At 42.5% G+C, this 16,141-nt stretch overlaps 1 protein-coding gene across 7 annotated transcripts in view; it reads right to left on the bottom strand.

Moving 5' to 3' along the window:
- Nucleotides 1-16,141, bottom strand: part of pcnt (pericentrin) — a 38,671-nt gene that overhangs the window by 1,463 nt on the left and 21,067 nt on the right. For 3 of the 7 annotated variants that reach the window (XM_044167266.1, XM_044167269.1, XM_044167270.1), the window contains 28 exons: nucleotides 15,951-16,111; nucleotides 15,236-15,408; nucleotides 14,819-15,000; nucleotides 14,548-14,710; nucleotides 14,070-14,312; nucleotides 13,339-13,571; nucleotides 13,005-13,112; nucleotides 12,697-12,717; nucleotides 12,084-12,320; nucleotides 11,803-11,976; nucleotides 11,380-11,532; nucleotides 10,440-10,619; nucleotides 9,298-10,323; nucleotides 8,057-8,230; nucleotides 7,700-7,889; nucleotides 6,305-6,639; nucleotides 6,067-6,169; nucleotides 5,429-5,601; nucleotides 5,063-5,338; nucleotides 4,684-4,841; nucleotides 4,043-4,172; nucleotides 2,656-3,447; nucleotides 2,317-2,517; nucleotides 1,855-2,064; nucleotides 1,454-1,680; nucleotides 1,291-1,370; nucleotides 1,064-1,199; nucleotides 818-945 (listed from right to left, as the gene is read on the bottom strand). In XM_044167266.1, the coding sequence (XP_044023201.1) occupies nucleotides 818-945; nucleotides 1,064-1,199; nucleotides 1,291-1,370; nucleotides 1,454-1,680; nucleotides 1,855-2,064; nucleotides 2,317-2,517; nucleotides 2,656-3,447; nucleotides 4,043-4,172; nucleotides 4,684-4,841; nucleotides 5,063-5,338; nucleotides 5,429-5,601; nucleotides 6,067-6,169; nucleotides 6,305-6,639; nucleotides 7,700-7,889; nucleotides 8,057-8,230; nucleotides 9,298-10,323; nucleotides 10,440-10,619; nucleotides 11,380-11,532; nucleotides 11,803-11,976; nucleotides 12,084-12,320; nucleotides 12,697-12,717; nucleotides 13,005-13,112; nucleotides 13,339-13,571; nucleotides 14,070-14,312; nucleotides 14,548-14,710; nucleotides 14,819-15,000; nucleotides 15,236-15,408; nucleotides 15,951-16,111 (6,367 nt within the window). The remainder of the gene's footprint in view (nucleotides 1-817; nucleotides 946-1,063; nucleotides 1,200-1,290; nucleotides 1,371-1,453; nucleotides 1,681-1,854; nucleotides 2,065-2,316; nucleotides 2,518-2,655; nucleotides 3,448-4,042; nucleotides 4,173-4,683; nucleotides 4,842-5,062; nucleotides 5,339-5,428; nucleotides 5,602-6,066; nucleotides 6,170-6,304; nucleotides 6,640-7,699; nucleotides 7,890-8,056; nucleotides 8,231-9,297; nucleotides 10,324-10,439; nucleotides 10,620-11,379; nucleotides 11,533-11,802; nucleotides 11,977-12,083; nucleotides 12,321-12,696; nucleotides 12,718-13,004; nucleotides 13,113-13,338; nucleotides 13,572-14,069; nucleotides 14,313-14,547; nucleotides 14,711-14,818; nucleotides 15,001-15,235; nucleotides 15,409-15,950; nucleotides 16,112-16,141) is intronic. The other 4 variants (XM_044167267.1, XM_044167272.1, XM_044167268.1 and 1 more) reach the window with 3 other exon arrangements.

Raw genomic sequence — 16,141 nt, 5'->3', positions numbered from 1 at the left:
TTCACTGTTCCACCTCACAGCACCACCAACGAATGTTTATGTATGTAATTACAGTTTTATGAATGGCCGTGAACCAGGCTCTTTGCTCAAGGGTGATAGTAAAATACATAATTCCTCACTTTGCCATGTTTAGAGTTGTTCACAGAAAAGTGGTCTGTGCTCCTATGGGGCGATGTCATGGAGCACAATGTAGAAGTTGCTGTTCTAAAATGCTAGTCTGGGACATTGTGAGGAGTCCCAGATGCTGCTTTGGCTTGGTCGTCTTCTGCTATGACACTAAAAAGGGATAAAACTAGACTGTTGCACCTGACCCTCTTTTCCATTCTGGCCATTGATTTTGTGTAGTTGATATTGTGTAGTTTGATCTTGGCATAAGAGCTATAAAACATAAACCCAGTGCCTTGTAACATCTCCCAGTGTGATATCACTTGCTACTATTCCATTAAGGCTTGATAATTTGGCAGAGTGGGATGCCTTGAAATTTGTGGGTACCATCACCAGTGTAATTTCTAACCTAACAGCACACTGCTCTATGGCAAACTGTAAACCCTACATGTTTGTGTTTATGATATTTTATCAGTGATTGGTTGTACAAGGCAGTACTCTGAGCAGAGTGCAATGAATCAAAGCCAGGATGTGAAAGTGCCCCAGTCCTTTAACCGATGAATGGACCCTGTGTTGATCTTACACCCTGTGTTTCCCGCATGCACCAAATTTATAACAGCTTTTAAAATATCCTCCACCTTGGTGGATTCAACTCCATCTTTTGTCCTGAAATTCACCTCGTTCCACCCAACATTTACTTAATGCTGCTCACCTTGCTTGGCTCCCACCAACCGTTGCTGGACTTTCTCTAGATGGTGGATATAATCTGTTAGGGATCGCTCTGGATCCTGAGACGTTCTTCCTGAATGCCCCGAGGCCAGACTGTTGCTGGAGTGTGACCTGAGGAAAGAAGAAAGCACATTGATGAAAAATAACTTTAATTCCGTTAAAATATTTGTGAAGTCTTCTGCCTCACATTCTCAAGCTGATTAGTCTTTGCTTAAGGAGGAGCACAAACCTGTTATGCAACCTGAAGGGTGATTTGGTGGGTGGAACAAGAGCGGACACAGTGTCTCTGTGGACGGCACTGTCTCTGTTTGGTGGGGAGTCATAATTTAACCTCGGCTGTTGCCTTAAAACTTCAGCTTTAGGCCCTGTAAGAGACATTAAGATTAAAAATCCACCCACTCATTAACACACGGTTAAGTGATGCATATTATCATAAAACGTGTTCACTGAGCTGACCTGGAGCATGCCAATTGACAGTCCCAGATACAGATAATCTTCTGATCGCTCTATGCCATTTTCTGGTCAGGAACTTCATTCTGAAAAAAAGCGTGCGTTCAGTTTTATCCATACACAAGGCCAAGGTAATTCTTAAATCCTTACATCCTGGTATGCTCCCTACCGTGAGACAGCAATGACAACTCGTACAGCAGCCCTAAATCGTCCGAGGGGTCTGCGCTGGGAGGAGGGTGGGGGTGACGGCCGTGCCCCCATATGGGCGATGAGACACAGTGTGGCCTGCTCACACTCCTGGAAACCTCCCAGCAGCAGCAGCAGGTAACGTTTTTGGTACACCAGAGCTTTCCTGAAGCTCTCAGCACGCAGGTAGCGCTCATACAGACGCTGCACCTGCAAACCAATAAACACCGGTTGTGTTATACCAGCATAACAGTAGCTGTTCAAGTTTGTCTAGTGACATTGGCCAACATTGCATTTCAATACTATTTCTACAGTTAAGTGAACATATAGTAATTAAACAGTTCGGATTCACCAAAGTAGTATGTGCATGCACTTCCTACTGACCTTGCTGTTGCTGGTCACATCATTGATGGGTCTGTTTTCAGTTTCTGTGGTGACCTTGGCGAGCTCATTCTCCATGCGCCGCAGCTGTCGCTCCAGGCAGGCGAGTCTATGTTTGAGGGTGGCTCTCTCCTGACTCAGTGATGTCACTTGCTCTGTCAGCTCGGAGTTCTCCTTCAACAGCCTTTCCAACAGACTGAGTGATGACGGCATCTACAGTGAGAAAAAAAAGATTCATTTTATAAATCAGTACAGTAAGTTTAGATTCCTATATTACCAGCATTACATGCATCCAACAGTAAGAAAGTACAGGGGTCTGTGGCATAGCATGTTGATAAAGATGTCAAATATTAGCACGTGACTTTCTTTAAAAAGTTCTGGATTCACTATATTGCCTATATCATTCGCCAAATCTCTTGTTACAGGACTCTTCCTAGCAGTTAAATGTAATAACGACTTGTGTACCTGCTGGTTTTGTTGTGTGCCATCTGCCTGGAATTTACTCTGGAGCTGCTGTGAAGATGCAGCCTCGTGTTGCTGCTCTGTGGTTCGCCCGGACAGCCTCTGAGCAGCCATCTCTCTCTCCTCTCTTTCCAGCTCTGCCAGAGTGCGCTGCAGCTCCTGCATGCGCTGCTGGTCCTGTTGCCTCAACAACTCCAACTCACACTAAAGTCAGAAATGTTTACAAGGCAGTGTTTGTGTGTATCCAAAATGATCTTAAATATATATAAAATAAGAGCATTCAATTAGTGAAAGTATTGAGTATAGTAAAGAAGGATAAGAACTAGGTTGATGATATTTTACCAGTTTGTTATTGGTCCTCTCCTGTCGTCTCTCCCTCTCCATCTGTTCTTGCCTCCCCTTCCTCCTCTCTCTCTCCCACTGCTCCTCCCTCTCCCTCTCCTTGTCCTTCAGTAGTCGCAGTCTCTCCTTCAGCTCAGCCAGTTCCACCCCTTGGCGTCTGGACAGCCCTTGCTCCACCTCTAAAGCGCGGCTGATTTCCCGTTTCTGCTCCGTCAAAGTCTCCATAGCTACGCGATTTCGGGTGGCAGCCTCCTGCTCCCTCTGTAGCTCCTCCCTCCTTGTTCTGTCCTCCTCTTCCCATTTCCTTCTGCTCTGCATTAGCTCCGCTCTGACTTTGTCCATCACAGCTGCCAGCTCCTCCGCCTGCCTTCGCTCCTGCTCTAGCTGGGCGCGCATGTCAGAGATGAACTTCCGGTCTCTGGCTGCATCCACCTCGTGTCTGCTCGTGAGTTCATCCACCTGCCTGGAGCAACGGTCTCTTTCTTCATCCAGCTTCCTGTGAGCATCTGTGAGCTTAGAGTGAATTTCTGCTGAGCGAGATTCTGCTTCAGTCAGAAGGCGCTCAAGACGAGTTTTTTCTTGCAAGCTGAGCTCTTGTTGGTGAGCAGAAAGTTGGCGTTCATCTTCTAACTCCTTCTGGGTTTCGTCTAGGCGTTTCTCCAGCAGCACACTGCGGGACTGTTCAATCTGAAGCTCCCGTCTGACGTTGCTGCAGGCCACCCTCTCCTGCTCCACCTGACCCTTCAGAGCCATGACCTCTGACCTCTGCTGCTCAGAGGATACTTGCACAGCCTGCAGGGGGAAAAGAGAGGTTATCTTTCAGAGTTTAAAAAGGGAAAGCTCAAGTACACTCTGGTTACACACTCTGGATTCTTCACATTGTTTGATCTTTAAAAACTGTGGAAACACTATGGAAGCATCACGTACATTTGTTTTCTGTGTTTATACTGTCACATGTTCCACTTTCCTTTTCCCCCAAACCATGTTAAACTACCATGAAAGAAACTCAACACTTCCACCAGAATTTTCACATTAAAAGTCTTGCAGCATTCCCATTATTAGTAGGCTTTTAAAGGGAAGGTGATTTTCCTGGTGTTAACATCAATCAGGAGCATGGCAAAGAAGAAACGTCTAGAATTAATTCAAGTATGAAAACATTATTTCTGTTGAAAAAAAAAAAAAAAAAAAGAAACTGCCTATAACATGACTATTGTTGTACTGATGGAATTATTGCTATGGAAATGTAGATTATAATGAATTTGACAAGTGAGCTGTTGTAGTTGGCTACAGGTAATTCCACCATTCAATGTTTTTTTTCACCTGGCCTGTTTTAGTTCGTGCTGGCCCCCGGCTATTAATTGATCATTTGAATGATGACCAGTCTTACCCCTCTCCTTTCCTCCTCTTCTCGGTCTTTGCGGAGACTCAGAGCTCTCTCCTGCTCCAGTTGTTGTTGAAGCTCCTGGACTTTGGTCTGCTCTCTTCTCAAAGCTTCCTCACCCTCTTCTACAGCCAACCTGAAGAAAAACACAATTCTAACCTTACTTTTCATCACTTTTGGTATTATTACAAACATGTTTGTGTGAGTGTGAAGGAAACATGGTGAAGAGAGAGGAAAGTTCATACTAGCATCACTAAAGAACTGAGGAACCAAGATTCCCTAAACAATGTTATAACAACATATAATACGAGATTATTTGGAAATTAGGGAGGTGAGCAGTCACACTACTTGCCAGGCACTCATTGGTTGACCTGAGCTAAAAAAAAAAAAAGAAACTAGTGAATTCAATTAAATCCAAAAAATAAAAGAATGCTTTAAGTTTTTTGAAAAGTAATAGAATAATTGGATCAAATGATAAAGATCAAATAAGCCACTTTAATACACTGAATGCACAATTTTAGCATTCAAAACATAATTGCTGATTTTACCCAATATGATTGACAACATACAGCGTAATCTGTTTTTGTATAATATGTCAACTTATAGAGAAGGTGTGCTTGAATGCTGTTATTCGGTGTGTGTAATACCTGAGTGACTGCATTTTGATCTTTTGCTCTTGCTGAGTGTCATGAGCACATTTCAGTTGTTTCTGGCTCTCCTCCAGCTCTGCCCTCAGTTGGGATTCAACCCGTCCATCAGTCCGGAGCTGATCACTGTACCAGTCATCATCACCTCTGTAGTCAGTCTGAGGAAGAGAGAAGAACGGGATCAGCACAGATACTCAATAGAACCAAGAGACAAATTCACATTAAGCTGAAACTCTCTCATCTTATACCTAAATGGAACGTGCAATTATGTATACAAAGACTGACGATATTATAGCGTCATGCCACTAACTTAAGATTTAAAACAAATCTTCCTTTCACTAGATGACTGTAAAGTCTCTTTAAAAACACAGAAACTCACTTGTGTTTGTCTCTGGGCCATACGACAGAGCAGCTCTCGGAGAGCAATCACAGTCTCCTGCAGTGCCCTCTTCTCCTGCTGCCAGCTCATGGGCGGGTTGGAGGATGATTTGTCCTGATGGGCCAGTAGGGTGGAGCTATCTTGACAATGATGCTGTGTCTGACTCAATGAGAAGGCTTTTACGCCTGAAAGATGAGGTTGAGTTGAGGAAGTGGCACGACGTTGGGACAAAGTGAGAATTCGGCAGCTTTCTTGATACACTTTCTTCAACAGACCCTGCAGAAAGATGGAGAAAGAAACTGAATAAAATATAGGCTTACTGTTAAATAAATAGAATTACTGCCGCCAAGTATAAATAAAGCCTACCTGAAGCTCAGGTGACAACAGGTCATCACTGTAGCTCATACTGCCAGCAGCACTATCTGTGTTAACTGTGGGGTTTATTCCTCGGCAGCGGAGATACTCAACAAACTGAGCATCCAGCCTTTCAGTCTGTTCCAGCTCCAATCTCAGCCTTGCACCCAATTCTGAACTCACATCTGAAGCACAAGGAGATAAGAGTTAAGTAGTTAAGTCTGGTAATATTCTACATTTATCTTATTGTCAACAAACTATAAAAAGACCAGAAAACATATCAAAAGAACTTCAATTTCTATTCTTGCACAACATATTTAAATCCAAGCACTTTCAATGACCTATGTCTATTTTCCAAAACTTTCAAGGCCTTGATTTCACCCCCCTCAAATTCACAAACTTTCAAGGACCTGTGGGAACCCTGAAATTTGTTACAACATACAGTACAAAACAGATTTTTCTAGTGCTAAGTCAAGGCAACTGGACTTGCTTTATATTCTTCTAAACATTTCACCTCTCATTCTAAAAGGCTATTTTAGTTCAAAGTTAGTCCAGTTGCCTTGACGTAGCACTTTTAGATATACCATGACCCGGTTGACTTGAAATTGTCAGGGACAACAGTCATGCTTGCTCATTGTGGCAATACTCACTGCTGCCATATCCATCACTGGCCCATTCTGGTGCAGACAAGGAGGAGGTGGAGCCAAGAGGAGATGGAGGTGCTGTTAGGTCAAGTCCTTCCAACTCACGCACCTAAGACATTTTTTTTTTTTTAAACAAAAATTTGAACAAATATTTAACCGTATCTGAACCAAAGGAAAAAAGTCCAAAAGCTTCTTACAAAATGCCAAAAAAAGGTAGCGCGTATGGAAGTGTTAGACCACATACTCTGTCAGTGTCCAGTGAGTCGAGCATGGAGAAGTTGTCAGACACCGACACGGACCCTGGGGAGTGGGTGCTCTGTGTGGCTGGATCTGGTGTGATGGTCCTGGAGTGTGGAGGCTCCATCACAACCCTGGGAGAGGTCTTTACTTGGGGGAGATCAAGGCCTGTGCTGTTCAGAGCGCTGAACTCCGATAGACGTGAGCAGACAACAGAGGCGTGGAACCGTTCTTGGATTCTGTCTTCCGAGCATTCGAGTCTCCTCAAAACCTCTGGAGAGCTCAGAGAGGCTTCATCACGAGAGACACTCACAATGTCCTCAAAAGCTCTGTGAGAAATATCTGATGAAGAAAATAAAATTTGTCATAATGAGAACATATTTCTGTTGTGATGCCATCCTCTTTAAAAGGTTCCTTCTGAACTTTTAGGCCTCTAATAGCACTATGGAGCTGTTTTTCTGAGTGGGTTCCCAGTTTGTTTGTTTTTTTTTTTTTTTACACTAATACACGGGTGATGTGCTATACAGTCCTACCAATGGTGTCACTATTCCACTGATCAACAGGTGGCAATAACAATGTACCTGCAAAGGCAGGGAAGAAGGCTGTTAGCTAGTAAACATGGATGTAAACAATGCTGGTTTGAAAATACTTTAAAAAAAAAAAAAAAAAAAAAAAAAAAAAAAAAAAAAAAAAATCAGCTTTGCAAATGTTGTATGGAGGAAGGGTTTACAAGAAAACGCCACCTTTTATACCAGAGTATTATGTGATAAAATTAGCTATACAAAATAAGGTTTCAACTAGTGATATTTTTTTATTATCAATTAATCTACTGATTTTTTTGGATTAATTGACTAATTACTTCTATAAAAACATCCACAAAAATGGAAAATACCTATTACATCTTCCCAGAGCCCAATTTGACGTCATCTAAACAGTCCAAAACCAAAAGATACTCAATTTACAATAATAAAACAGAGAAAAGCAGCATATTCTCACATTTGAGAGGCTGGAAACAGCATATGTTAGGCGTTAAGGTCACTTATCAAGCAAAAATGCCAAACAGAATATCAAAATAGTTTGCAATTCAGCAATACAGGAAAAGTTAAAAATCTTAATTTAATTATAATTCACATTGCTATATTGAAGCAGCACTTCAATGCATCTATGGAATAAACTCAAGCTATGTTTGCTATTGATTTCAATCCTGAAATCCACTACTAGACCAACATCACTACAGTCCTAGTACAATAAAATTACTGCAGCTCATTACATAGGGAGACAGACAGCTGAAATTCAAACTTAATTACCTCTATGTCACTGGTGTGAATGTGCCATGTGGACTGTGCAGAATCTGAAAATATAACAGCAGCAGTATACGTTTGAAGCATCATTAAGTACTCACCCTTTTGTGGTTGTCCTTGTTGGTGAGGAAGTGTGTCCTGCTGGTGACAGTGTTGTCTGAGTTGCTGTAGTTCTCTTTGCTGATAGGCCAGTTCCTCTTCCTGTACAACCAGGTCTTCTTGTAGACCCTGAAGCTTCGCCTTCAGCAGCTGGTTATCAGTCTCCAGGTCGACTAGAGCACGGTCTTTAGTCTGACAAAGAAATAAGTGCGTCAACCTCACAATACTCAATCCAGTACTGCCACAATTTCAAACTCCACAACAAATGTTGGATCTGTACAGAAAGAGCAAAAGGACTGACAGATTGCTGCTGCTTACAACTTATATCTGATATTCTGTACTCAATTATCATTGATTACCACCTGTCCTTCCTTATGTAGTTTCTCCACCCTTTCTGTACTGGTACTCAGACCCTGTTTCACCGCAGTCAGCTCCGCCCTCAGAGCCTGATATTCTGCCCTCAGTCTGGAGAGCTCAGCCTCCCTCTGTCTCAAGGCAGCATCTGCTTTAGCCAGGGTCACCTCTGCATGGGTCTGAGAAAAAGAACATTCTTATGAGCAGCTAGAATCAATATTGTCTTTCTTAGACTAGTATTCATGAAGCCCTACATCCACATACCATATTTTAACTTTATTTTGTTCATAGTTTTCAGTTTTTCCTGAAAAACGACAACTACCGTTTACACAAGAGTAACAACAGATAACTTGCTTTGCAATATAAACAGCAATTTAACGAGTACCACATGTACATGCTGTGTTTTGTATCTGATTCAGTCTTTTCTATCTACTGCTAGATACCTCTTTGGTGCACTATAACAACAATGGCTACATTCAAAACAACTATGAACTCGTCAAAAACAGATCAGACTGCAAAGACATGCCGCAGCCCAACAAATGCATTACAGCCTCCATGCTCTCTTTTTAACTACCACAACTTCTCCTTACCACATCCTGCCAAGCTAGGACGTAAAGAAATGAAAAATAAAGTGCATCAAAGCTTTAAAATCAACAGCTAACAAAGATTTTCCCCCTGCTTCCTCATTTTAATGTCACTTCCTTTGTGTTGGTAAGATTCTGCTGTCTCTGGAGCGACGCTGTGATGACGTGTTACGGCAGTTAACTATAACCAGATGTGGTCTTGCCTGCAGTCGCTAACACAGCTGTACGCTAGCATAAAAACAACAGCAGCAGGTTATTTCCTGTCTGGACATGGGGCCTGTTGAAGCACGTTTATCTAAGTTATCTGAATTATTTTGCAGAGTAAAATCCCAGACCCCCTTTCAAACCTGGAGCATAGAAAGACTGGTTCGGTTCTTCTGACCAGATTAATCTTTAGTAATGTATATTCAGAGACATAATTACAGTTTAACTGAAAATAAAGGTCTGTTTTATTGCTGTGCTTATAAACTAATTATGTAAACAAACATTTTAACACCATCAAAATTTTAATTGGTACCTTAGATTTGGTTACTTTATAGAAATGTATTCCCTTTATTAAAAGGCCTGTCATTCAATTGGGAAGTGACAAGGAGTGTTCATTTGCATGTTGGATTGTGCTTTTAACCCTGTCAGCTACAAGGTAAACTATTGTTTTCACTCACCAGCACTTCCTTTTGAGCCTCTTCTTGACTGGTTTCCTTCTCATTGAGCTGAACTGTCAGGTCCTGGATACAAGCTCTCATTGAAGTAACTTCCTGCCTGAGCCTTTCAATTTCCTCCTGGAGTTTCCCTTCCCTCCTCCTCAGTGCCTCACGTTCAGCAGAAAGCTCTCCCTTCACAGTCTTAAGGGTTTTAATCTTTGTCCTTTCCTCAGCAACCAGTTCCTCCATGTTTACCACCTTGGCTCTTACCTCCTGGACTTGTCTCTCAAGAGTGAGACTAGTTTCTCTGAGGACTTCCATTTCTACTTTCATCTCCTGCTCCTTTATTTTTAGATTCTCAATCTCGCTCACGTTCTCCTGTTCTTTCTTTTGGAGTTCCATAATCAGAGAGCTGAGGTGGGCGTTCTTCTCATGCAGGGCGCTCATCTCTTGAGCTTGAATTTTGCAACTATCCCTCTCCTCTTCAGATAGTTTCCTCTTCTCCCTCTCATCTTCTATCTGGGCTTTGATTTCCTCCAGCTCACCTTCTCTGACGGTGAGAAGACCTTGGAGTTCATCTGCCCTCTCCCTCTCAGCTTTCAGCCTCTTTCCGAACTCCTCCCCGTGTCCTCTATACTCATCCTCCTGAGTGAGTAGTAATCGCTCCAGTCCCTCTTTCTCTGCCACAGCAGTCTCCAGCTGGATCTGAAGGGCCTGGAGACGAGATCGAAGGGAACGAGATGAGGCAGAATGAGTCAGACTGAGCTCTTGCTTCAAGCTGTTCGGCCCTCCCCTCCTCTCTTGTTCCTGGATGGTATAGTGGTGAGGTTCAGGGCTGGGAGCGGGCGAGGGATTGATGCTGTCGCCATCTTGAGAATCACTGACTTCATGCAGGTTGGGGCCTAATGTGGCGAGTTCTGCCTGCAATGTGCTGATGACCTCATGAAGGCGCTCCTCTTCCTCCTGTTTGTCCTCACGCACTCTTGTGACTTCAGACTGAAGGTGTTCCACCTGTGAGCGCAGATCCTCAAGCTCAGCCTCCAAAACCTTTTTGTCAGAAAGATCAAAACAATCAATCAGACAATTACATTTTTCATCACGGCCTCATCAACCATGTGTACTTCCACACTGTCTGCATGTATTCTGTGTGTAGTTATTCTGACCTTGTTGTCCCCCACGTTCTCCAACTCCTGTTCCAGTCTTTGGATCTCATTGTTGAGGTGGTCGATCTCCTGATTTTTCTCCTGGAGTAATGCTGAGGGGAGCATCTCTTCCTCTGTATCCCCCACCTCTCTTTGTTCCTCTCTCTCCTCCTTGAGTATGGTGAGAGCAGACACATTCTCCTGCAAGCAGAGTTGTAGATACCAGTTCAATTATAAGTTATACATTTCTTTTTTTGCTTTTTTCAAATTGGCCCTTGAAGAGAGAAAGAATATAACAAACAAAATCAACATCATATGAACATGAAGATGAGGGGAAGATTTAAAGATGAGGGGAAAAGAAAAAAATATTGGAGGGAAAAAATTACATACACCATCAGAGGCTAAAAATAACACTGTATGGTGTGTTTATGATGCGTATTTAAATGTCTAGCCTGAGGGATGAAACATAAATAATCCATTTTGTCCACTTCTCAACAAATATATCCTTCTGGGTTCTCAAGTTATAAGTAATTCTCTCCTTTACATAAATGTGGTAAATCCACTCATCAATACTAGGTTATTTATTTCTTCCGCTATTTTTTATGGATATCTTACAAGCCACCAATCGTATTCTCAGTATTTATCCCTCTTTCTCTATTCAAGTTCATCCCAGTTATTTAGGTAGATTAGCCCAAAACTAAAAAATAAGACGGTTGTCAGGATGCTATGAATTTCAGTCCAAAATGGCACCACAGAGGGACAACTCCAAAATATATGAAAGTGCTTTGAGTCTTTGTGCTCACAAGGTCTCCAATAGTCACTCTGTCATTTCCCCTGCATAAAGATGTCTTTTTCAAATCAAACATTCTTCCAGCATAATTCTGTCTAAATATAAGTTATACTTATAATGCAGCTAAATAAAACAGGTAACAATTTGATATAAAGACGAAGCAGCACTTACCTTTAGGGCAGCAATCTGTTCTTGGAGCTCGTTAACGTGACCTGCATTCTGATTGGTCAGCAGCTCCAGCTGTAGGGTGAGGTGTTTTAGTTCAACCTCTTTGATGCTCAAGTCCCTCTGCACATTCTCCAGTTGGCCAAGCAGAACCTCGACCTAAAAGACATTACTTATTAAACAGACTAAAAAATATATTCCAAGTTCTATAATCACAACATAGGTTTCTGTAATGGGTTAAAATATTGAGCTTTAAGACATTTTTAGTCTTAGTGGTGGCTTTTAAAAGATGGATCAAGCCTGCATACCCATACACATTTGTACCACAAGGTGGCACTGCAGCCAAAAAGCATCAAAACAACAACAGTCACTTATCAGCCCAAATCATCTTAGCTACCATACACCATCTTTGCATAAAATCCTACAGACCTCTTGCTCTTTGCTCTGTAGGCTCTGCTGAGCAGCGTCCAGAGCATCCCTAAGTTCCTGGGTGGGATCACGTGTGTTGTCATGGTAACAGTGTCTAGTCTCATCCAGTTTGGACTGCAGGGCGGAGATCTGAAGCCTGTTGGACAACTGCTGTTGCTCCAGTGCCTGTTTATCCTGACAAAAGTGAGTAGATTTATGAGAAAAAAATAACGTGCGGGAGCACACATTAAGAGTGATTTCAAGTTCACATGCAGGACAGTGTTAAATGTGCATTTTCTTACTTGTGTGAGCTCCTGTTCTCTTGACTTTGCTCTGTGGAGCTCTTGTTCCAGTTGACTCATAGATCTATTACTCTCAGCACTGTTCAGCAGTGCTTGCTCTAGCTCTCTGATTCGCCCAGCTAGCTTGTCTATCTCCTCGTTGCGTTCTGCAAGATCGCGCTGTGCTTGCTGATTAGCTGTAAGCAAGGAGGCATGGTCCTCTGTCTTGTCTTTGATGATAGCTTGTAGACTCTCCACCTGCAGAGACAGAGGGGACAACATTTTGGATAACAAGTTTCTAGAGTTTTAAGTAGCAGAAAGGGATTTGCGAATGAAAAACTACATGATTTGTAGAAAATAAGCCATTCTGGATCTGCAGCCGCTGGTACCGAACATTGAAATTAAGCCATTCCGGAGAGCAGTGACATGGAGACGAAAGACAAATTAAGTGCGAAATAGAAGCAAATGAATATTAGCAAACGGACGATGAAATGGGAATGAATGTAGAACTTATGACAAGAACATACAAGCATTAAGAATTTATCTATGGATGATTGCACAGAAATAATGATGTACAATACACACCATGCACAAGCGCAGGAGGACTAAGAAGAATACTAGTTAGATTTCATACCTGCAGAACCAAGTCCTCAAACTACAGCAATCCGTTCAGCACAGGGATAAACACATGGCAAAAGTCAGGCTTATTGGCAAAAAAAACAATGCATTCATCACTTCAACCACTGTAAGTACTGCTACATACACTTCAGTTAACTGGTTCATAAACCCATCAGCAATGCATTAGACAAAAAACACATAACATGCAATACTTTTACTATTGTTATCAAGAAATACAAGCATTTTGTATGGTATTGTCCTGTTGAGAAATATCTTAATAGATGTTACTGTATATATGCTTGCTATCAGATGAATGGGCCTCACCCTGTGTCCTTTGTTATCCACACAGGCTGTGTGTCTGAGTTGGGCCTCCAGCCTTCGGATCTCCTGCTGGAACTCGTCTCTCTCATGTTCACGCTCCACAGCCTGCTCCTGTATGCATGGGAACAAATTATGTGAAAGATTGTGTCCACTGCATTAAGCAGCAACATGAAAAGTTGTCTGTGACACTCTCAAATAACACTAGAAAGAAAGTGAAGTAAGAATACAAGATCATAATTGAAATTTTAAGTGTTTAGACAACAGCAAATTAAAAAGGGACAAATATTAAATAAGGGATCATTTTTAAACTTTCAGATTTTATTGTGTGAAAACTCGCCTCTATAAACTGCCGGTCATGTTTCAGCTGTTTCTCGAGTGCTTGGACACGCTGGTTGAGGTCTTCAGTGTGGGTCTTGTGGTGCTGCTCTGACTCCAAGCCTTTTGTTTCCTGCTCGTCCAGCTCTCTCTCCAGGGCCCTGAGGCGCAGCGACAGAGAGCTGTGGTCCTTCTCTGCCTGCCGCTGCAAGTCTAGCCTATCCTGGGCCAAACGCTCCGTCTCTGCCAGTAGAGCTTGAAAAATATAAGAGGACGGTTTGGGCAATTGTTTTCGATGTAAATACCATACACAGAGGAATTTTAAAAGCGGGCAAGACATAAGAGAGGAGTTAAATACATACAACTATTCCACATACTGTGCCTTTCCTCCTGAAAAGACACTGAATGCATTCTCTCTCAGCTCTGAACTAGAACATTGTTTAAGAGGTAAAATGACACAGCACTCCAAGAGCCTTTGCTACAAGCTACTGGCAATGGCAGTGTTACAAACAGCAACCTCACACAGCACTGCAAATATACTGCATATTCATCCCCACCCCTCATCACACACACACACTCATGCTCCACTCTGACCCACAAACCTGTATCAGGATTTAAATTGAGCCAAAGGCCTATGGAGAGAAGACACATCTGAGCACAGACATTATATAATTATGTGGTCAAGCTCACTAAAGAGGTCATGTAATATTTTATGCAGACAGAGACACATGATTTCATGCTTGCTCTGCTCACCTTTCTCCCTCTCCCCAAGATCAGCGGAGAGATGCTCCTTCTGGCGCAGGAGAAGTGTGTGCTCCTCACTGAGCTCCTGATGCTTCATTCTGAGGCCGTCCAGCTCTGCAGTGAGACCCTGCATCTGGTGCAGCTTCACCTTCAGGTCCTCCAGCTCCTCCACTAGTCTCTCCTCCTGCACCTCCTTCTGCTGCAGAGACTCCTCTAGGACTGCTTTCTCAGCCACAAAACCATCCAGAAGCCCTGAACACATCATGCAAAGTTAAAAAGTTTATGTGAAAGGGAAAAAAAAACAAAACCCCACATAGCTATTTCTGATGCTGAGCATGTTGAGTTATGTTTAAACTTCAATGCAAGTGGTGAAATTGGAGCATAGGCAGAGGAGCAAGGCGTGTTAACAGTCAGTGGATTAACTACTGTAACTTGGCAGCATAAGATGAGTCAAGTGAAGTAGAGCAAACAAGGATACAGTGCTCACCCTCTGCCTTGTGGAGTTCCAGCTGGAGGTGACTCTTCAGCTTCGCCTCCTGATCGAGCTGCTCCAACAGGAGCTTGTGCTGCTCAAGGAGTTGAGCGGAGTCTTCTCTGCCCTGAGAGAACTTTTCCTCCAGAGAAAGGTGGACACCATGAGTTTGCTCCAGCTGTAGAAAAAGTGAGAAACCAACAGCTAACAATACTATACAACAGGGGGAAAAAAAAGTTTTTTTGTGTGGATTATTGAGATATCAGTAGGTCTATACATTCTTTACCTGTGTGTTGGCCTGGTTGAGCAGCTCCAGTAGTGTGTCAACAGTGTGACGCAGTCTGCTGCAGGCATTCAGAGCTGCTTCTTCACCCCCAGGATTGATCTGAGTATCTGAAACCAGCAGGCTCTCACAGAGCAGCTGGGTCAGCTCCAGGTCATCTGAAGACAAGTCTGCAACTGAAATACCTACAAAAAGAACAAGTCAAATGAATTGTTGCAAATATTTAAAAATTGTACATTTATATAAGAAAAGCCCCTTGGTCTCTGAAGAACTGGATCTAACCATTTAATCTGTCTCTATGTATATATGTATCTCTAACAAAAACCTGTGAACTAGACTGAGCCAAAAGAACCACAGTTCGCTGTGTCATCAAAGCATAACACACCCTGCAACTTCAGAATGCATCAGATGCTAACAGACCTGATTCTTGTGCAACTTTGTTCCCTGTTGGGCTCCTCTGATGGGTTGCCTGCTCAGATGTTTTGGCTCTGGCAGTGATCTTCTGTCCAATCAGCTCTTCTGTTGCAATGGTGCTGCGAACCATCTCAATCAGCACCTTCCTCAGCATTTCATTGGCATGCTGCAGTTTACGTCTGGGAAAACGAAAGTGACACATTAGACACACATATGCCAAGAAAAGGACATGACTATGCCGGGAGACTAATTATTGCTACATTTAAAACACACTGGTGTCTCAATTCCCCCGCCATTCAAGTCAAAACAGATGTTCAGAAACAAGAATACATTTTTCAGGTAAAAAAAACCCAGTAAAATAAAATCAAAATTTACATTTTATTCCATGAAGTTCACTGTAGTACCAGCAAGACTTGTTGAGGTAGAAAGAAACATTTGAAATTATTTTTATTAGTATTTAGTAAACATACAGCTCATTCATGCTCCTGGGTTAGGAGGGCATACTGGATCAGTCAGTCCAAAGTTGCCACCTAAAAGAGCTTGACATGTCATAAATTCACCAAGTCATCAGGTAACATTGAGTAGCATTTACTGATGACTGGTGTTTATTTCTCACCGTAAGGACACATTTCCAAGTATAAAATTCACCTAGCTACAACCGTTATACACATGAAACAATGCACACAACATAGAACACACACACACACAGAACATCACTTACCTTTCCTCTTTAGCAGTCTGTAAGTCATCAGTGAGCATCTTTAGAAGGTTGCCTCCCTCCTGACTCTCTCGCTCCCTTCGTTGGAGGAGAGTGTCCAAAGTTTCCATCTCTGCACGCTTCCCTTCTAACTCTCCCTGCAGACAGCCAACCTCTGCTCGCAGCTGGAAAAATTGACAGAGATAGCTTGTTAA

This window comes from Siniperca chuatsi, linkage group LG15 (assembly GCF_020085105.1).
Source record: "Siniperca chuatsi isolate FFG_IHB_CAS linkage group LG15, ASM2008510v1, whole genome shotgun sequence".
NCBI lineage: Eukaryota > Metazoa > Chordata > Actinopteri > Centrarchiformes > Sinipercidae > Siniperca > Siniperca chuatsi.
The sequence above is the reverse complement of the archived record's forward strand: the minus strand, read 5'-3'. Positions and strand labels throughout refer to the sequence as shown.